This window comes from Mastigoproctus giganteus, chromosome 10, assembly GCF_048544385.1.
Source record: "Mastigoproctus giganteus isolate SK-2022 chromosome 10, ASM4854438v1, whole genome shotgun sequence".
NCBI lineage: Eukaryota > Metazoa > Arthropoda > Arachnida > Uropygi > Thelyphonidae > Mastigoproctus > Mastigoproctus giganteus.
Genome location: NC_143584.1, coordinates 126078890 through 126102399, shown reverse-complemented (window position 1 = coordinate 126102399; position 23510 = coordinate 126078890). Strand labels below are relative to the sequence as shown.

Genomic DNA, 23510 nt, shown 5'->3' with positions numbered 1-23510 from the left:
TCGATAGGAGAGATTCTAGGAACCAGAGAGCATCGCCGCGAAAATTGAAGTAGTTTTCTAAGAGACGTAGGAGATTAGGTATATAGATGGCATCAAAAGCGGAATGGATGTCAAGATATATAACTGACAATTACTGTCTTTGTTCGAAGGCATCTAAGATGGGCAGAGTGGTTGTTACAAATAAGACGTCAAAGGCCACGTCTTGCCTTCAGGGATGGCAAGGCCTTTGATAAGGTGCAAGAATTTCACTGTTTGGAACAGTGACTGTTATTTCCTACTCGGGGTGTTAGTAGTCGGGCAACGTATTTATACAGTTCGTATGTTGGAGATGTTTGTTTGTTATTTAGTTTTTAGGAGCATTAGCAACTAAGGCCATATTGCTCCAGGAATAAGCGGTGGTCGTTCCTTGACCTTTCCGCATCCTCCGTATTTGGTGGTGACGGGCTTGAACCCCGGTCTAATCAAGAAGCGTGTGCTATGTACTGCTGCTCCTTCCCACCTGGCTACGGAGGCACCTATGTTGGAGAACTGCAGCAAGAGACAATCAGTCCTAAAGGAATGCCTGGCGTGTAGTTGCCGTGTGGTCTTTGAAATCTTCCCAGACCTGGACTGCTCATTAACTAACTTGACCCTAGATTCCAATCGTTCCAAGATTTTGAAGGGATGGTCCTGCACTGGTTCACAGACGTTGGAATCAAGTAGAAGGGAGAGAGAGCTGTACTCAGATATTCAGGTCAATTCATCACAACCACACGACACCCTTTGTCGGCAGGTAGAATGACAATGGGATTAAATAAAATAAAATTTCTGTTTATACTCCGGGACGACCAAGTGGTCAGAGGAGTTCACAAGATAGAATACAAGAAACAGTACCATATTAAGCAGTCACGGGCTTGAGTCCCAGTCACTCGAGGCACGTGTACTGATGCACCAATGCACCTGATCACAGGCAAGCCATTCTTTGTCGTTCTCAATCAAACTAAGGGTGCCATGCTGGCGATGGCTGAGATTAGAGGCAATGGGGTGGCCGTGCTGAATAGTTGAAGCAAAGAAAATTTCATTAGTTTCCTCAGGAAAGCAGGCCAGAGATGCCGCCGCCACCCTCCCATAGCAAACTGTGATGGAAGGTCTACTCAGTAGAATAGCAAACTTCATATCAAAGTTGAGTTTGGTTTGCTCACTAGATATCTGACCAAGGAAAAGAAATCACACAGATCGTCCTATTTTGCATTCTTGTAATGCCAAACAACACAAGGTTGGAAATAGCCTTGAGAGAAAGGCTCCATTGGAGAGGAGACCATTGCCAAGTTGTACTTAGAAGGGTTGTTTGTGGGAAAAAAGATCATGTTGGCTGTATGGTTATAATTGTCTGGTATTCTTGGAGGCAAATGAACAATCTGTGCAGTCATTAGTAATTGCAAAAGCCTCAGCATCCTGATCAACTGGGTCGGTATTGCTAGAAAATTGAAGCCAGCTGGAGTTGTGAACATTAAAATCACAGAGGAAAATTACTCCTTTTAGGAAATTTTGACTGGAGAAAGTCAAGTTTCAAAGAGAGGAAGTGAAAGAGTTCCAAGTGATTAGTGGAGTTTGGAGAAAGATAGAGGCAACAGATGAAATTGACATATTATTGTTTATTTGTTTTTTAGGAGCATTAGCAACTAAGGCCACATTGCCCCGGGGGATATGCGGTAATCATTCCCTGACCTTTCCACATCCTCCGTATTTGGTCACAGGCTCAAACCCCGGTCTAATCAAGAATCTTGTGCTACACACTGCTGCTCCTGCCCACCTGGCTATGGTGGCCCTGCCATTCACAGAATGTGGTAGAATTTTTAAGCCAGAGATCGAAGAGATTCCAAATTAGTCTCTGACAGGGAATACCACAACGGATATATGCACAAGTACCACCTTTGAAGCAAAAGGAATCGTACAACTAATAATTCGGACAGCTGATGAGCAGTGGTTGAATCAACTGATAACTGAGATTCTGTCAGAAAAAGTATGTGAGGTTTAGCAGACTGAAGTGGAAATGGTCATATTTGAGATTAGAACAGAGACCACGTATATTTGTGTAATGAATGAGGTAGTGTTTTGGAGGTTTAGATCTTTTTGCAGATGTTTGCTCTATTAGTTTGAAAATTCATGGTGTATTCAGTAGTAAGAAAAAGTGGGGGGAATGTTGTATGAAGTAATGAAATGAGATAGAGGGTTTACCAGTTTACTCTGGAGACTAAATATGGGTTCCACCATTTCGAGCCTCCAATAAGCAAAGTGGCAGTATTGCATTGATTGATGAGAGATCTACCACCTAGTATTGCCATGCATTTGTCTGAATAGGTCTGGTAATGCATTTGTCTAGTAATGGTAACACAGAGGGGCGAAATTCCTCAGTGTGGTGGTGGTTGTTATTTAGTTTTTAGGAGCATTAGCAACTAAGGCCATATTGCTCCGGGATATGCGGTGGTCATTCCCTGACCTTTCCGCATCCTCCATATTTGGTGGTGACGGGCTCGAACCCCGGTCCTCCGTGTGGTGTAGGCACCATACTGCGACCCCTGCTTATATTGGTTCACACCTGGGTGGTCACCCATGGTGTGCTGGGTGCCATATTTCAGGACTTGCACATGGGGATTATACCCAGGGTTTCACCGATCAACCAGACTGCAAAAATTAGGTCCATTTGACTTTTTTTTTTTACGAAAACCCCAAGCACGAAAGGTATCAAAACCTATAGTATTTAGTACAGTGCATGGGTTGAAGGAGAAGTATGGGGCAAGGGGATGCCGGAAACTTTGCTCTAGAGACTAAACATTGGTTTCACCACTTCAAGTCTCCAATAAGCAAAGTGGTGGTATTTCACCGGTTGATGAAAGTCAACTACCACCTTTGAATTTTGTTTCCCCCAAACATCAGTTCCATCAGCATTTTAGACTCCCAGGTAGCAAGCACAGCTTGGCATATCTGAATGTCTGTGGCATTCTCAAGGATCAATATGAAGGGCAGTCTTTTCCCTAGGATTTGTTTTGCTTGCTTTTTGCCTGGCAATTGAACAATTATAATGGATAGGGCCTCTACCTTCATCAGCATACCTCTCTTATGTTAATGGCTCTAGTTCAGTAACTGACGGATCTAGACAAATAAATTACATTAACTTATGGGACTTAGTAGTACATATACATAATATCAAATCCCTAACTCATATTTCTAGGTGAGGGTAAATAGTTATTGACTACCTCTTGTACTTTGTATTTTAAAGTTACAGAAAAAGCATTGTATCAATATAAAAACATTTAGTATGCTGTAGTATCCATAATTGCCTATGCTATAAGCATTTTAAGATGAGGTAGAAAATCCAGCCCACCTCAAAATACCAACATTTGTGTTCAGGATTTCATGCCATTACTGAAGGCTTAAACCCACAGTAAGCTCCAATCCTACATGACCAGATGGTAACTTTAATAGTTGATTACTCTCTGACTAAACAAATTACTCTGCATGCAGCATATATATCTTCCAATAATTTGAACTCTTTCTCCTCATTCACATTATCCTATAAAGAAAAAAAGACTCTTCAATGAATGTTCATCCTATTTAGGGCCTTAAACATCCCAATAAGAACTGTACACTTTTTGTCAGACCATGTTTTTGCATCCACAAGTCTTATTATCCTCCTTTGCACCCTTTAAAGCAAGTTGACATCAGTCCTAGAATGAGGTTATCTGGACTGATATCATATACAGTATTCAAGATATCAGATCCAGTGGTGGCTCGTGGTACAAGAAAATTTCAAAGATCATGATATAAGAAAGTTTCAAAAATTGTTAGTTATATGTTATTATGGTTAGTTTTCAAATTTAACTCCTATAATTTCAAAAAAACTCCTATAATCACAATTCCACACTTGTTTCTTCTGCTCTTATTTTCCAGGCATATAGTCTTCATTAGATGACCATTTCATTCTCAAAATTTTTTATTTCAGTTTGTGGGTGATTTGGCCAGTCAGGGAGGCATACTGTCTCACTGGCATTCTAGAGTTTAATTCTAAAAAAAAAAAAAAATTTTTTCCATTCTAGTTTTTCATTTTTGTAAATTCTAAACCTGCAGACATGCCACATCACTAACTTTTAGCATTTTAATTTTTTTCCTATATAAGCACAGTTTTTTTTTTACTACTACAAAAATTTAGCCACATTTTGTTTTGGTTGGAGTCACTGCATAAGTGAATGATTACTGTGACCCAGATGCTGAACCTGGCACTTACTATGTCAATGCTTAACTGCCATTTTTAAGACTAGCTATATAATTTGTTGTACATCTTGTTGCAATGTCTATGCAAGAACTTAAGAAATCATTTATGTCTGTACAACTAAACATTCATAGGCAAATCTGCATGTTATGTGAGCTGAAAAACCAAGAATAACCCATGAGAGAAAGTTGGCAAATTTCTGTGGCTGAGGATTGGCTATAGCCAATCTTCAGAAGCATGATGTATATATATCCCAGATTAGAAACAGACCTTTAAGATTTGTCTGAAGGGATTCAAAGTTAAAACCAGACCTCTCCAAAACAACAGACAAATTAAGTTTTAAAAACAAGAACAATGAGATAATGGCCTGAAGATGACATATTCCACACTTCTGAATAAAATGCTTAAGATAATATTAGGGTGGTAATTTTCAACGTATCTATTGTCCATTATACAAACAAGAGAATAATAGCAACTAAGTGAGAAGCTGACTGAATATATTTTATCGTAAGGAATAACAATTTATACAAAAAAAAAAAAAGTACCATTAAAAGAGGTGTCTATTTTCAATTTCCTACACGGTAATATATCTAATGAATGATTCTCTGGTATATTAAATATTTCTTCAGACTGTTTATCACAAATATTTTATTAGTATGAATTTCCCAGTGCACTACTGTACTAGGACATCAACATTTAATAGTACACATATACATATTAACATCAAAGGATCTTGTTAACAATCAAATAAACTTGAATAATGTACTCTAAGTACTAAGAAATTTTTATCTTATACATCACAGAATTGTCCAAATTGTGATATAATTCCCCTTATTGCAAGCATTTCATGTTATAAGATTTAACATATCTCCCATTAACATAACAGGATTTTTAAAGTCACTCAATAATTTAAAATGAAACTAGTACAATAATTGTTTGGTTTTTTAAAAAAATAAAAAACTTACAATTAACCCCAAATTAGGCACATGGGGTCAATTTGACCCTGACAATATTTCAGCAATTTGTGCTTTGTATAAAAAAATATTATGGGAATCCTATTGTCTCAAAACTTGTTACTACGACATGTTGGACAGAACTTGTGTAATCGAGACCTGCTAATATTTGCAAAATTATACAAATGCTAAGTTATTTTCTCTTGTAGAGGATGTGTCCCCATTTTGAATTAAATTTTTAAATCAAATAAAATGTATAGGATATTAAGAAAAATTATATTTTAGAAATATAGATACTTTAGAAATTAAGTCAGGAATTCTCTTACATGAGATTTTTCTTCACATTTTCCAGAAATAACTGCATCCAGATATGGTATAATTAGAATAGATGGAAATAGTATTGAAAGACCTGCCTAAAGATAGATGAATCTTGTAATAGGACAAAGGAATGAAAGCAAGTTTGACCCCAAAATTCATGCTTGGTGAATAATTGGAGGTATAAAAACTCAAAGCTTGATGGGGCTTTTCGCTTATGCCATCGTCAAAGGGGAAGCAAACACATGTCAAAGACTGTATTTATATGATCCAGGCACATTCCACTGTAGTATTTCAAAAGCGCAGAAGGGGTTGTTTAAGTAGGCAAAAGGACAAGGAAAATCCCCCCCCCCTCATATTTCACTAATAGTTAGGGGATTTGAAAATTTAGACATTTAGAACTTAAACATTTTTTGGAGGAAAGGATATGAAGGTTTACACTTGGAAATCTGGGTGTGTGACTACCCATCCCCATTAGTAGAGGTCCTGGATGGTCCCACCCTTTAAGCTGTTCTAAATCTTCAAATTTCCAAACTATTATTGAAATACGAGGGGAGTGAGAATTTTCCTTCTATCGTCCTCTTCCTTCCGCCTACGTAACCCCCCCCCAACATTTTTGAAATTCTACAATGGAACGTTCTGGGCCATATAAATACAGCCTCCAACATGCGTTCGCTTCCCCTTTAAAGATAGTGTAAGCGAAAAGCCCCATCAACCTTTGGGTATTTATCTCCCTTTATACCCTCCAATTATTCACCATGCATGGATTTTAGGGTCAAACTTGCTTTCATTCCTTTGTCCTATTACAAAGTTCATCTATCTTTAAGGAGGTCTTTCAGTGCTGTTTCCATCTTCCTAATTATACCTTACATGGATGCAGTTATTTTTGGAAAATGTGAAAAAAAAATCTCAGGTAAGAGAATTCCTGACTTAAAATTTCTAAAATATATTTCTATAATATTTTTAATATCATATATATTTTATTTGATTTAAAATCAAATCTTTTGATTTAAAAATTCAATTCAAAATGAGGACACAGATCCTCTACAACAGAAAATCACAATAACTTAGCATTTGTCTAATTTTACAAATATCAGTGGGTCTTGATTACACAAGTTGTCTGTCCAACATGTCAATTTGTGCTTCATGTATTCCGTCCACACAGCTAATGCTCCTTACAGCTGTTTTTGAAAATATTTTCTTTTAAATTCTCAGCTGAAAATTCCAGAAATATCTGTTAATGTTGCACAATTAAGAAAAATTCATGATTAAGTTAAACCTAACTATCAGCACACATTGATTGGCATCTGGTGAACTTGCTTTACTGCGACACACTTTCCTCCAAATCAGTTATGCTCTCTGGCTTCATGACATTGATGCATCATCTGGAATCAAACTGCTTATGTGCATGCTTCATGTAGTGAGCACTTCTTTATTGACAGGCTAGCATCTAACTGCAGTATTTGTTGAAGCATTGCAATATTTAAATTTGCATTCTCTCAGCAACACATCTAAACAGTTTTAATTTCAAAAATTAATTTAAATGTTTTTAATATAGAAACAGTTGCATTCAGAAAATATTGAAAATAAAGGTGAGAGGAAAAAAAATTTTTTTTTGCTGATTTTTCAAATTTTTGCACACAGAGAGGAATTTCAGATTTTCACATGCCTAACTAAGGATTAATAAAAATTACACCACCAGTATGCTTCATTAATTACAACATAAAGACTAATTCATGAAGTATATATATATTATTCAAAAATAATAATTTTTTTTTTTATTTTATTTACTTTCAGTTAGGATAATTTGTAATTCAGAAGTACTTAAGATATCCTCAAAATACAAACTATATATTGCACAAAAATCAAATTATAATGAAGTTTTGGTTACAATTTAAGTGATCTACAAATAGATATATATATATATATATATATACATATATATATATAAAATAAAAAAATAAAAAAAAGCAGCATTTTTATATACATATCAAATGAGGTTTTTCACATTCCGAATACAATATTTATTTTTTAAAGACTTAAGTATTTGTGCTCTTGAATGTACATAAAATATTAAATAATGAATAAAACTTAAACTGGGAAAAGAAAAAAAAAACATTTCTGCTTATTAAATATGCTTCAATCCAATAACACGTGGCAACTACTGTAAACTTAAACGGGGAACCAACTCTGTGTTGTTCTTCACTGGTTAGGTATATTTTCTTGAAGATTTCAAAATAATTTCTACTATTGAGGCTGTAATCTGATGTGGTTTGATTTTGAAACTCTGTCACAACACAAAAACAGCTTGTACATATAGTGTCACTGGTTTGTTCTTTTGCACATTTTAACAACTTTTAATGAATGCAGTCACTATTTACTTTATGAATTTAAGCAAATATTTGTTATCATGGCTTTCATTTCATAACAGTCGGTATAAACATTTGAAGCACTTGATTTTGTAACTGAATTTGTAACTTGCAAAAGTATTGTTATTATCAACCTCTATAAACTCAGAGGTAAAAAATAAAAATAAATCCTAAATAAGCAATTCATCACATTTCTGTATTCTGTAATAGTCACTTACTCAAACTAATTCACAGTCAAGTCATATATATATACCAAAAAAATCAGCTAAATTCTTGCACATTTATGTACCCGTGATGTGTATAAGTTCCTATCCACATTCCTATTTTTTCAAACTAGAATATTTTATTTTTCCATTCAAGCTAAACTAATCACCTTCATTATAATGAATGGCACTGTTTTAGTGAATGCAGTGGTATTACCCACTACCACTGCACTTTTGTATCATGTTTATAAAAACATTATAAGAAATTCTCTTTTTGTACGTCAAAGGAGTCATTCTCTTAAAGAAGAAAAGCAAAAGGTGATAAATTCATAATGATATGCCATATTTTTATACATTTAAATCTAATTTATGCTCTTAAAACAAAGAATAAATCTCACACTACATCTCATAACAACGTGTATTGTATTAAAACAAGGTATCTACAAATCTTTCAAACTGGTAAGGCACAACTGCTAATATAGACAAAGCACACTTGTGAACAATTTGCAAAACTAGACAATTCTAATCATATAAAATCTTCACATTTGGAACAGTAAAAATTTAAATAAGACTAGTTTTTATGAATATTACCAATTGATGTAAGAAGCAGAAATTATTTCAGAATAAATTATTTTTTAATCTGAAGCCACCAAATGACCAAAAAACAGCAGCATAAAAAAATAAATCTTACATATGACAACTAAGTTTTAACCACATTACTCTACACATGAGATTCAAGCATAAAAATGGTGGCTACAAGAACACTGTTCAAATACATTTCTCAGGAACTATGTATGCACCAACCAAAACAATAACTATGAAAAACTAAAGTAATGGAGCACAATTACAAAAATCAGTAGTAGCAGTTAAGAAATCAAAATAAGTGACCAATAATGCTTCAATGTTGATTTCAATTTTGAATGGCAGCACTATCTGATATAAAATTTAATTTTAATCTAGTCCACAAAACTGCAAAATACAATAGAACAGAGTTTTGAAATAAATGAACCAAGCAAACTAGAATGAGTAATGGAAAAACAGTAGAACAATAAGATATCCCTCATTTGTGCACTGATACTAACTTCATTATAAGAGATTAAAAAAAAAAAAAAAAAACCACTATTCGGCAATAAAGAATATTTAGTAAAAGACTTAAGATGCAATTCAAGAAAGGAATAGAAAGAATTAAGGGGAGAATAAGCATTTTATTAATTTGTTGATAGACACAATTTAGTAACTATTCTAATTACAAAAAGTTTTAATATTTAAATAACTAGAATATGATTTGCAAAACTAAACAAAACTGAAAAGATGAATTTCCTTACATTCTAAATTAAATGATTTTGAAATAAGTGATAATGTTCATTAATTTATCCCTAAACCAAATATTTATTGTCACAATTTAATAAAATTCAAAAACCATCATCTGGATTGTAAATCTAAGAAGTAATTAGAAAATAATAAAATTTAATAAGCATTAGCAAAACAAGGGTAACAAGAAGAATTGATCTGAAATAGGCAAATTTTGATTGCTAATTGTCATCATAGAGTTATAGTTCTCTTATGCCAATTTTCATATAACAATAAGTTTTATCGTTAATAAAATGCTCATTAAAATGGCATTCACTCTTACATGCAATTAACCATTTTCTAAATAACATAATAAGAACACTGTTTTTAATTATGAATGCTACCACAAGATTTACAAAAACTAAGTTTTCTCTTTTATACTTTTGGATGATTGTTTTTTTTTCTTTCTTTTTTCTGCCTAGCAATAATGAATATAAGCTAGTACAAATGATGGTGTAAGTATAATGATGAAATTTTACACATAAAAATGAACTTCCTATATACAAGTTAAATTTCTAACCTTTCCAACTTTGTATTGGCTTCACTTTACTGAAATTAAGCATGTTAGTAAGAGACAAAGTTACATTCAATTTTTTCATTATTTTGTACATAAACATGTTTATTACACAAAGAAATTTTATCCAAAGGGCATGAAAATTCACAAGAGAGAGTAAGTAACAATAAAGAAATTTCAAACATTTTACAACGGTTATATTTATTAATTCATTCATGCACTATTAACATGCTATTTCAAATGGAATGTCGCACAAACAATCTAAGTATGGAAATGCTACTATGATAAGTAACATTACTGTTTAAGACAGCATCCCCTTCTCACTCTCCTGTTATACTAATACACATAATCAAAACACACTATTAAAATTCAGAGTACACTTATAATTCAAATAAAAAAGATATACGTATAAATTAAACAGATTTAAAAAATAATTTTTACAAAACATTTACAAAGAAAAATATAACATCCAAGAGAGATCTGCTTCACTATATCTTATCCCCCGCTTCTCACTTTAGCATATGAATTCCAAAAAAAAAAAAAAAACTGTCATGATAAACAATACCTAAATTAGGTTTAAATACAGAAAAAATTGTACTCTCTGCAGAACCAAAATATTATACAAAAAATTCAGCATTCTGGCAGTCCTATACTGAAATACAAGAAGTCTTAACATCATGCCCCTTTCAATTTTTCTTAAAACTATATACACCTACAGTAGTTGAAGAAATAATACAGTACTTTGTCTTGCTGCTCCCTTATACAGTAAATATTATTGCTTATTACTGCTAACACTTACTGATGGGAGTAAACTATGGCTTCCTAAGATTCTTCTGAATGGAATTGTCTGCATTCTTTTAAAACTGGACCCAATTTATTTGCTTGGGTATACCGGATTGGTCATTATTAGAAGCTCTAGATCAGAAAATTCATTATAGTTATTAATATTAGTTTATAGCACTATTTTTTACAATTATTTAATCTAGATGTTGCAAAACCCAAGATAACAAAAGTATCAAATATTATATAACAATGTGTAAGGTACCATTAATCAAAGTTATTTCTTTGTATTCAAATAAATATATACAAGGCAATTACATATCAACTTCTCAACTTTGAATGTTTATAATGACTATTTTTCATATGAAAGAAAATAAATGACACGACAATGAAGAGAAGTATATAAAGTTGTTTTTTTAATTGGTTTATAATTCTGTTTGTATCTAATTGTCTCAGCTGTAGGAAAAGCAGATAAAACAGATCTCACACAAGCAGAAAATGAGCAATGCAAGTACAGTACATTTTTCAAACATATTACAAGAGGAATCCTCCTGCAGATCTTCTGTGTAATAATAAGAGAAATTTTTGGCAAACTGGGTGTTGTGCAAAAAAACACTGTAGAACTACAAGATGAAACAGTGGAACAAATGAGGCACACAAATATTAATCAACTGTGAATAATTTGACAAATAACAGAACCTAACTTAATGTATACTATGCTGGATAATGAGGCCAAACATAGCATGGATAACTCACAACTGTTTAAAAAAAAAAAAAAAAAAAAAAAAAAAGTTGTGAATAGTGAAACAGCACAAATTCCCAAACACACAGGATAAACTAAACAAAATATTTTCTTCTTGTCTTTTGGCAATATAAAAATTCAAAGTTTTAAACTAGACAATGACCAGGTTAGAATTATTCCTCTTTCGAGAGATAGAGGGAACTAACGTTCATGAAACTCTTAGGAATAGATATGTCTCGGCTGTGCCAATCATCACACTCTGACAGCACAAAATATCCACAAAACAGCACAAATGGTTACAAATGAAAGGTTTATGCAAGTCTAATAAAGTAACAAAGTATTAGTTTCACCATGAGATCTTTGTCTTTCCTGTGATATCAATGTTCCTACCAAACAAAAAGTCACTCTGTGGGTAGTAAAAAGGAAAAGATATTATTTACTAACTCAAAATGCTTGCAACATGAGACTAGTAACAGACTGTACTTGAGTACACCATAAACCTCTTATACTATAACAAATTTCTAAAAATTTTCTGCTTATCTTAATTTCTTGCTGTATCTCTGATTTTGCATATAAGTTTATAAATATAACTTTCTCCAGAGAATTCTCAGTTTTCCAGAACTTAAAATAATCAACTTTTCATGTAAATATACTTATATGCATATTTATTCTAAAGGTTCATCTAATTTATAAGGGATCATACCCCTTTACCAAAAAAGTCCATAAACAAAATGGGAACACTCATTTTGTTCACTGATCAGTCTTCTGTGATCTTTTAATCAAACACCAGATATAGTGATCCAATCTTAAGCTGTACTGACATTCCCTAATAGCTCGTCATTTTTGAATGTGCTAGTGAAAAAGCCTGAACAATTTTTTTCAGACCACATCTGGTTTGAAAAAAATTCAAGTGTAAATGCAAATCATATAATTTTAAGACATTTTATGTCCAGTTGTCTGTACTGTTCAATGAAAATTTCAACAAACCCACTGAAGTTTCTATACTTGTAGAAACTAAAAATTCATGTACTGAAACGCTAAATGCCTGCCCACCCATTCCTTTCAAATGCAGCCATATTCTTCAAACTTTGATACCAGCATCTATAAACTTATGGTCCAATGAATACACAACACCTTTCACTTTTGTTTCAGACAATCATGGGAACATTAAGTGTATATATATGATAGAAAGCATCACTTTGAGTACCCAAAGTTTTTACAGTTTCACTAATCCTAGATTAACGTGAATAGATGTCAACAAGAAGCAAAACATTGTACATCTGAAACATGACATCATTATGTGCATTACTTTCAGTGTGCTTATCATGCTACAATTCCTGTCTGACAAAATTCTCTTCTGATATAGTGCTCTGCTTTTCTATACACAAAGGAAGCAAAGATACTTGATACTGCTTCCTTGCACCTTGAAGTCCAGATAGACATCCCAGTTGCAGCTTTCATATTTGATCTCCAACGGCTGCCTTGCATTTCCATTTGTCACTGTTAGTGGTTTTATAGAGCATCAGCATCTTAGGTCATATCGTTCAAGCCTGTTATATCCAGAGAAATAGTAGATCATTTTGCATGTTGTGTAAACTGAAAAATCAAGAATAAATCAGAGAAAAACAGCAAAGACTTCTATGCTTATATTAACAGTAAAAGGAAGGGGTTGAATCACACTGAGCCACTTTGTGTCTATGGGTTAACTGTTGATGACACTGCTCAGGTTGCAGAAGGGTGATCTTGTATAACCAATCTGATTGGATACTATGATGTAGTTACCAAGGAACTGGATGCAAAAAATAATTTTGACATCATATACATGGATTTCAGGAAGGCTTTTAATACTGTTGCACATGAAAAACTGCTGCACAAACTGGAGGAGCAATGTGGCATTAAGAGCAAGTTACTGCTATGCTATTGTTGTTGTTGTTATCTGGTTTTTAGGAGCATTAGCAACTAAGGCCACATTGCTCCGGGGATAAGCGGTGGTCATTCCCTGACCTTTCCGCATCCTCCATATTTGGTAGTCATGGGCTCGAACCCCGGTCTAATCAAGAAGCGTGTGCTACGCACTGCTGCTGCTCCTGCCCACCTGGCTACGGAGGCGCCCAAGTTACTGCTATGGATAAAGGGATGGTTCAATGGAAGAAGACAGACTGGTTATCAATGGGTACCGCAAAGTACCCATTGATAATATAGGGTAGTGGAAAATGAAAGAGTAGTGGAAAATGAAAAGAGATCTAGGCATAACTGTGCAGTAGGATATGAAATTCTCTGCCGACAGACTGACAGCACAGTTTCTGGGATTTTGTCAATGTTATATAGAAACTTTGCTAGTAGGGATAAGGAGGTTTCTACAAGTACCCTTTATACACAGTCATGGTTAGGTCGCTTCTTGAGTACTGTAAACAGGTCTGGAGGGCTCACCTTGGGAAGGTTGTAGATCTGCTGGAGTGGGTGCAGAGAAGGGCAACCAGATTGGCAAAGGGAACAAAATGGTACTCTTACCAAGAAAGGCTTCACTTCTGCAAATTGCAGTGTCTAGAAACTAGGCAACTGTGGGGATATCTGATTGAGGTGTTTAAAGCCTAGAACAGACCGAGTAAGCTGGAAGTTAATGGCATTCTTCCGCTTGCTGAGACTACACACATGGTTTCAGGATACTTGTGCGGAAGTTTACCTTCGGTCAGCAGGTGGTTGATTGCTGGCACTGGCTTCCATCTGTTGTGGAATTGCTGATGCTATTGAGCCAACGTTAGATGGGTCAGAAAACTGCTAGATTGGGGAGATACACCGACTAATAGATTAACAATACCACAGGCAGAGGTGAAAGTGATTCTTGCACTGCTTCTATTGGAATGAGCAGCAGCCTGGAAAGCGAGGTGCTAGGGGTTTCCAGGACTGCTGGGAGTTATCATGGAACAAGTAAATATATGAGCTGTGTTAGGATAACAAAGAGTAAGAACAGGTGCATGTATACTTGCATGTACACCAATGCTAGGAGTGTAGTATATAAATATGATGAATTGGAGGTGCTGGTGAATACATCGAAGGTAGATTTTGTTGGAGTATCAGAGGCGTGGTGTCACACAGAGATAAGGAATGCAGAAGTGGAATTTGGGGAGTACAATGTGTACAGAAAGGATAGAAAGGGAGGAGAAGTAATGCTGTTAGTTAAGAAACACAAAATCTAAGGAAGTGCATCCAGCTCACATGGGTAGACAGTGCAATGTTGAGTCAGTTTGGTGTGACATAAGCACTGGGAAAGCAAAATTGACAGCAGGAGTGTGCTATAGGGCCAATGACTCTGATGAGTACAATGAACAACTGTACAGAGAAATAGAGTGGGGCAATAAATCAGAATGTCTTATAATGGGATATTTTAACTGGAACTTGTGGATTGATCACATGCATACTAGCAAGACTTTTATGGATTTATTGGATGATTGTTTTCTACAGCAGCATGTTCGAGAGGCAACAGAGGGAGTAATATTCTTGATCTGATTATCAGAACTGATTATTCATGCATTAAGAATCTGCAGATAAAGGAACCACTTAGTGGCAGTGATCATAGTGTACTGAAGTGCAATTTATTTAAAGATGTAACTACCATCAGGGGTAAAGGGAAGAGTTCTGCTTTTGTAAAGGTGACTACAGTGGTCTTAGACAGTTTTTAAATTCTATACAATGGGATAAACTGATGAAGTCACCAACAGCAAATTCTAAATGGGAAGAATTCAAGGAAGTAATCTTTGAAGCCACTAGGCTTTTTATCCCAACTGAGAAATACTGTTCAAGGTTTAGGCCTAAATGGATGTCCCATGAACTAATAAGGCTTATGGCAGGAAAGAAAAAAACATATGGGATGCATATAAATTATCAGGCAACACAGAAGCCTATGGTAGATATAAGCTAGTCTGTAATCAAGACACAAAGGAGGTTAGGCAAGCAATGGCAGATTCGAGAAATCTTTGGCGAAGGATGCAAAGAAAACCAGAAAAGACTTCTTTACTTATGTAAACTTTAGAAGGAAGGGGATGAATCAAATTGGTCCACTTAGTATTGATGGAATGACTGTTGATGATCCTGCTCGGGTAGTTGACAAACTAAATGAGTATTCTGCATCTACATTCACACATGAGGAATTCTGTAGGGAAGTGGAGGCCAGAAGTTCAAACTCTAAAAGGAAGCTAAATGATTTTGTAATAAACGAGAGGAAAGTGGAGAACTTTTTGAAGTTCAACATAAGAAAGGCACCTGAGGATGGATGTGATCTATCCAGTTATATTAAGGGAGATAGCAAACGAAATATGCAAACCCTTAGCCATAATTATGGGAACATCCTTGGATTCAGGGGAGGTCCTACAGACCGGAGATGTGGATATGTATCATCGATTCAGAAAGGGAGATCAAAGGGTGACACGAGTAATTACAGACCTGTTAATTTAACTTCTGTTCTGGGGAAAATAATGGAGTACTGTTGTGTACAGGGTTCACAAGAGATGAAGCAACACTACAAGAGATGGCCTTTTTAAAGACTTTGTCCAGTGACTATCTCATGAACATTACATTGGTTTCTGTCTAAGCAGTCTCTCTTTATTTGAACAACTTGCCATAATCTCTTGCTTACTGATAATGCACAATGCATCAATTAAATGATTACACATTTCCACCATATTGTCTATGTCAATTTTTTCACCTGTGTTATTTATCATCATCACTACCATCCTCATGTTTATATTGATTTCACACCATTTCAGCAGTTTCTCCATCACTCAACGAATGCATAACAGGTGCATCATTGTCAATGTTCAGTACTCGTTCAATGTCAACTTCTTATTTCATCTATCTATCCCCTCTAACAATTTGTCTTGTTCTTCCTTGAATTTATTCAAGCTATCCATTTCCACAATGTCATTCCAGTAATCAACCACCAGCTGGCTAAAGACAAACTTCCGCACATCTATTCTGCAACCATCTGTCCTCAATTTGAATTTCTGCACCCTCACGTGTATAGCCTGAGCAAGAGGGAAAATGCCATCAGCATTGAACATGCTTGATCCACATTTCAAAGCATTAAACACCTTAGTTGGGATCACCTTGCAAGTGTCTAGTCTCTAGATGCTGCAATTTGCAGAACTGAAGCCTTAATTGGAAAAAGCACTCCTTTGTTCCCACTGACAAATCTCATTACCCTCCTCTGTAGCTGCTCCAGCAGCTCTACATCCTTCCTAAAATGAGGCCTCCAGACCTGTGTGGAGCACTCAAGATTTTGCCTGACAGTTGCTTATACAAGGGGATAATTACCTCCTTATTCCTGCTAGCAGAGTTCTCATATATCATTAACAAGACCCCATGAGCTGCTCTGGCAGCCTGTGTGCACAATGCTCTGAAAACTTCATATCTCACTGCCCAATTAATCCCAGGTCTAACATTGACAAATATGAGATCCAGTTTAAGATTGACAAATGCTAGACCCAATTTAACATTGACATATGCAAAGTACTGTATATGGGTAGCAGTAACTCCAGAGTAATGTACCAACTGTATGGTACTATATTCAGGACAATGGAGAACATTAAACTTCAATTGCCACTTCTCAGCCCATCTGTCCAACTTTTCTAGATCCTGTTGCAAGAGCGTACTATCATTACTGTCATTAAAACCCTGTCAACCTATGTCTCATCTGCAAACTTAGATATTAAGCCCGATATACCTTCATTAGTGTCATTGATAAATATACAAAGCAACAATGGACCCAACACCGAACCCTGGGGAACTCCACTAATATTAGTCCACAAAGAGCAGTGTCCATTGATTACCACTCTGTCTTTTCGAATTCAACTATCCCTTTACCCATATCAGAAACTTGCCCTTAATGTCATACTGCTCCAATTTGTACAGTAGTCTTTTATATGCAACAGTAGTATCAAAAGCTTTTCTGAAATCCAAGTATATGATATAAAATTATTTTTTGCATCCAGTTCCTTGTGACCACATTGTAGTATCCAATCAAATCGGGCAGACAAGACTTCCCCTTAACAAACCCATGCTGTGTCTGAACTATAACTGCAGTCTTTGTCTTAGATGAACCTGCAATGTTTCTTTAACCAGATGATTCCAATCTGATATAATGACAACACTGATTCGTTCCCTTCTTCAAATTCCTGGAGCCATTTTTAATATACCTTTACTGCATGTATATATGTAAAGGTATTTAGCTTAGTTCGTTTAAATGTGTTTAAAGTTTTATTGAATGTTTTTCTTGCAAATAAAATGTACTATAATATTTATCCCACTATTTCATTTATCAAATTATTATTGAACAAATAAACTAATAATATTTATAGCTTTTATTTATCCCCCTCAGTATGAATATTCACAAGGTTTGCTGCAGAAATATTAATGTTTGCTTAAGGAATGCTGCCACAGACGTTGCTAGGATGTTATTAGGGTAATACAGTCATTCCTCAATTTGCACGGGGGTTACGTTTCAGGAAAACACCACACAGTCCAAATGTGCAATGCGAAACATAGTTTATATGACATGAGGGTTCCATATCTCTATACAAAAAAAAAAAATTAAATTGAAATAAATTGTCTTCATCTGTTAAGAAAAAAGAAAAAATTACAAATATGTGCATAAAATTAATCTCGTACCTCTAGATTTTAAATCTAAATTCATTGCTTCTTCATCGCTGTTTTCCTGTGATAAACTTGCAATCGTATCCGGCACTTTTTGGAAAAAAATTAGTCAAAATTGTTTGCTTAGAAGCATGCTGTTTTTCTCTATAAATTTCTTCATAAGGAACTAAAGCTAATGATAAAGTTCTGTGAAAATTTAAATTCACAGATTAGAATCTCCAAATTAGAATCCATATCCAGAACTTCTTGGCTAAGCTGATTTGCAAGTCTTAAAAACTCAGCTAGTCTCTTCACAGTCAAATTTTTGTGTGCATCTTCGTTTTTGTCATTTTTGTTATCTTCAAGTTGTAAAAAAATAACATTCCACTGATAATTGTTCTCGAGATTCAAGAACTTTTGTGATATCTGCTGGTTCCAGTTCTTCAAATCCCTCTCCGCTAATCATTATGCCAATTCTCACAATCTCAACTACCTCCGGCATTTCGGCCGTGGCTTCTATAGTGATGCTGTTCATTTACAAAAGAATGATTTATAAAACTTTCATGCTACAAAATAATTCAAGTCTGACACATTAATTTAACTTATCACTGAGATGTAAAAAATAAACGAAGGAAAGAAACATACTAATTTCAACTTACCCAGAAGCATCAGTAAAATCTCCCCAGAGATCAGTGGAACCTGCAGTAGACTGTGTATTTATATCATTACTAGACTGTGCTTGAGACGGAGATAAAGCTGATGGTGCATCAAAATCTAATAACAAAGAAGAGTCACTTTGTGTTGGAACTGGCTGAGATTGGCTCACGCTATTCACTGAAGGTATTTGATTTTGTGTCAGTGTTTTGGCAGCAGCAGGTGATGGGGGCATTTTAAGGCCACCTGGTGGAGGCGGCAACAAACCTGGCATTCCACCTGTTGAAGTCGCTTTTGGCCTGGCTTTGGAGGTACCATTCTTTTTCTATATAAATGAATATATATATATATATATATATATATATATATATATATATAAAAAAGCCTAGCATAATTAATTTTAAAAAATACAAAAAGAAAGCAGAATAGAAAGAAACAGAATATGCACACGTGGCAAGCTAAAACAGGTTGTGATCACGTGGTAACTTAAAAATAAAATGAAACTGTAAAAGTCTGATGCTTGTTCATTGTTCATTAAAACACTGAAGAAATGAAAATGAAGCTGAGGAGTTGAACTTATTGCCTATATTGAATATATAGTGCTTCTACCTGACTTAAAATTAAAAACAGGACGTTGCAAAAAAAAAAAAAAAAAAATCAACCCAGATATAGGGCAGGTACAGGTCAATTTTCTGCAAGATGTTGTATGAGGCACCTCCGTAGCCAGGTGGGGCAGGAGAAGCAGTGCATAGCACATGCTTCTTGATTAGACCGGGGTTCGAGCCCGTGACCACCAAACACAGAGGATGCGGAAAGGTCAAGGAATGACCAACACATATCCTCGGAGCAATATGGCTTTAGTTGCTAATGCTCCTAAAAACCAAATAACAAACAAACAGCAGTTATACTGGCACAAATCAAGCATTTATATCAATCACTAAATGAAATTCATACATTTTTGATTTCTATATTGAAATTTGTCTTTGGGCATGGATTTTGGGATCTACAAAATTGTATACAAAGAAAAGTTAACACAGATTGACAATATATCATATTAAATCAATTTTCAAACTAAATTAAAGTAAAATTTATAATAGAAAAACACTGAAGAGTCAAGTATTCATACTTCAGTTAGAATTCTAATAATTTTTTCTATTACAAATTTTATTCTAAGTTGGTTGGAAAATTGATTTTACAGGATACAGTGTCAACACCTGTCAATTCCTTTTTGTACATAAATATCTATTTTTTTAATTTATTTATTCATCGTTAATGATGTTACTAATTGACCAATGCCATCAAACTTATTGAGGCAGTCACTATTAGTATAAATAAAATAAGATTTATGAAATGTTGAAAGTGCTTGCATTGTTGTCATTTTGTTGCTTTCCAGAACCTAAACCAATGCACCAAAACCAAATACCGCAAAGTTATTTTTATGAAAGATGAAACTTTTGTTTGATTTATATTTTTGTATTAAAAGTGTCAGTTGTATTATCAGTAATGAAATGTAAAACTGTTAATATTTTTATAGGAATATAAATTATTTGTTGACTTTAATATTTTTTGTTTCCTGTTCCTGAAATGATATTGTGGGCTGTGTTTTGCTCATGAACAGTTTCATTTATTTATAATACTCCTGGCATTATTATAAATACAAATTAATTTTATTGCCTTTTTTTCTTTCCAACCCCAATATATCCCTGTGGTCTGTAACTGCTGATAACTTTTGCACCTATTTCAACGTCTCTTTCTGTGCATAAAGTAATCAAAGGTTGCACAGCACTCAAAGAGGATGTAAATATACTTGTGGCCCATGTCACTAACCTGTGTCATTCACATGCTTTCCCTAATCAACCAAATTAGCAGTTTTATTGAACCCTTGACAAAAATCCCAATGACCAACATTTCGCTGACAAAAATCCATACATCACTTCTATACGAATGAATTCCATCTTTACAAAACAAATTCCTCCTATTAACTAGGGCAAACCATTCTAAGGGAAACCCCTTCCCATAAGCCTTGCAGAGTCCCTCCAGCCTAGAGGTTAATCCACAAGGCTTTCATCATCAATCCCTCTCCTGTAATCATGTTCAGCTGAAACACAGATACAAGAACGTTCTGTCCTGTCTCACAGCATTTTCATAGCAAAACATTTTCCAGACCAAGTCATTAGTTTGTTTATGCTTTAAATCAGCATTTCTCAAACTTCTGACAACCATGAACCACCACGTTGGCAGTCAGAACACCAGCGGACCACTCCTCTATTATAACATTGCCCCTTACCCATAAAGAGCCTGCAAGTGTCATTTTTATTTCAAGGAGAAAAATTATAGTTGAAGTTGCCATAAACACTGTTTTCTATACACTAATTTAAAGTATATTATAAAAAAGAAAAAAAAAGTTGATGGAAAAGTTAGGAGAATTTAAGTATTTGATATTTCTAAGGCTTTTGATTATGTTTGGCATGAATGTCTTTCAAATAAGCCTATCTTATACTTTTATTTTATTAATTTTTTTTTTTTTTTTTTGCAATTGGGTAGCAGCTTTTTCTCTCTGGCCATTCACTGTGGGTAGATTTCTCAGTTTAACCTCTCTGCTAATTCTGGTGTTCTCTGAGGTTTAGTACTTTCTCCCACTATTTTCCATTTGTATTTTAATAATTTTCCACTAACTGGAAATCCTATTCATAGTTTTGCTGATGACAGCATACTACACTGCACCTTAAGTTTTGAGAAATCTTGCCGGGCTTGAACTTCTCGAATATCCACTACCAATCCCCGAAATGCCAATTTTCAGGTAATACTCCAATGGCACAAAGATAGCTTAGTTAATTTCAATCCTTCTAAAACTTAGTTCTGCCTTGTATCTTACAAAAAAGTCTACTGCTCCTATGTTCATCTTTGATGGCACTAAGAGAGATTACATCTCTCTCTCTCTAGGCATAAATATTGCAAATATTGCTTCCTCTGCATCTAAAAAAATGTGTTTTTTTTTTTTTTTTTTTTGCTCTTGGCATTACTTTTCTTCTAAACAACGTACTCTATACAAATCTCAAATCCACCATCCATGGAATATTGTTTCCACATCTGGCATGGTACTCCAATGCGTCTTTCAGGCTTTTCGACTCCATTTAAAAGAGGACAGTCAAACAAATTAAAGAACCATCTCTGACATAGTCTCTCCACTCTGTCTGACAGATGTTCAGTTTCTGCTGCATGCCTTTTCTAGAGATACTTCCATGGTGGGCACTGTCCTGAATTGACATCTGTAATTACATTGCTCTCTTCCAGATCAGTCTGAACATGTGCCTCAACCAGTCAAAATCAATTCACTATCCAACTTCAAACTCACAAAACTAACCTTTTCTCTTCCTAATTTATCCCTTCTGCATCTGTTCTCATTATAATCTACAAAATTCAAGTCTAATATCAACAGTTATCTTCTGGCTTCTCAGCCTTCACCCATGCATAGTGGTACTTTTATCACACACACACAAATGTGTGTGTGTGTGATAAAAACTGCACACAAACACAGTCCAACAGCAACTAATTACAAGTTGTTCAGCCTATTCCATTATGGTATGACAGACAGCTATGGTAGTTTTAGCAAAGACAACTATAGACTTATTCTTCATTTATGTCTGATAAATTTATTTTAATGCTTTTGCCATTTGGTGGATTGCCAGAGACCACAAGTGAGTCATGGGCCAGAGTTTGGGAAACTGCTTTAAATCATTAGTTCAACATCACAATCACACAACCTTTAGTATCCTTAAGAACTGACATTAGGTAACAACGTCAGTTCTTAAGTTCCCAGTTTCTAATTCTAATTGAATCTCTCAGTATGACCACCTCCTGCAGAACCAGAGCATTCTGTATTTGATAATCTAGTCTTGGAAACAGACACAGAAGTGCATCAACCAGTACAGAATTCAAGACCTTAATGTCTATCAAGACCCCAGTTTGATTTTGTTCTAGGACATCAACCAGTTTCCTTAGAGACCCAATCTCATCTAACAGTAACCCAAGTTTTTAATTTTAGGTCACCACACTCCCTCCATCTAGCACACAGAAATGAATCACCACTGGCTAGAAAAGGTTCTGAATACATGTAACAGTGAATGCAAGCAAAAAAAAAAAAAAAAAAAAAAAAAAGTTGTAACTCAGGTGAATTGTTAGAGAGAATTTCTCCATCAGTCACAACATTCTGAGACATGTTATATTTATCTTATTTACATCAGAAACCACATTTACCACTGAAAAAAATTTAAGGAAAAAAGTATCAAAATAGAACAGTTGAATACAGGAGTTAAAATACCTTTAAAAACATCCCAATTAAAAATTAAACTGAAATTAGACAAATATTACAGTATCATAGAAAATTCTCTGAACTCTTAAAGCAGGCTGCACTTGAGAATATATATGGCGCCTCCGTAGCCAGGTGGGAAGGAGCAGCAGTGCGTAGCACATGCTTCTTGATTAGACCGGGGTTCGAGCCAGTCACCACCAAATACGGAGGATACGGAAAGATCAGGGAATGACCACCGCATATCCCGGAGCAATATGGCCTTAGTTGCTAATGCTCCTAAAAACCAAAAAAATAACAAAATAACAAATAATAACTTGAGAATATTCCAAAGAAAGTCTGCACTCAAATAGTGTCAGTTGTTACATGGGAGTGCTCACAAGGAATTTTGTAAACCATTTTAAATTTTTTTAAATTTGCATTATTTTAACTCCTGCATAAAGGG

General features: G+C 34.8%; 1 protein-coding gene across 1 annotated transcript in view; it reads right to left on the bottom strand.

Moving 5' to 3' along the window:
• Positions 1 to 10509: 10509 nt before the first annotated feature.
• LOC150079273 (adaptin ear-binding coat-associated protein 1) overlaps positions 10510 to 23510 on the bottom strand; it is a 132195-nt gene continuing 119194 nt past the window's right edge. The window contains exons 6-7 of the mRNA XM_090382495.1: positions 18762 to 19081; positions 10510 to 10868 (exon numbers count right to left, since the gene is read on the bottom strand). Coding sequence (XP_090238621.1) covers positions 10811 to 10868; positions 18762 to 19081 — 378 coding nt within the window. The 3' untranslated portion in view covers positions 10510 to 10810. The remainder of the gene's footprint in view (positions 10869 to 18761; positions 19082 to 23510) is intronic.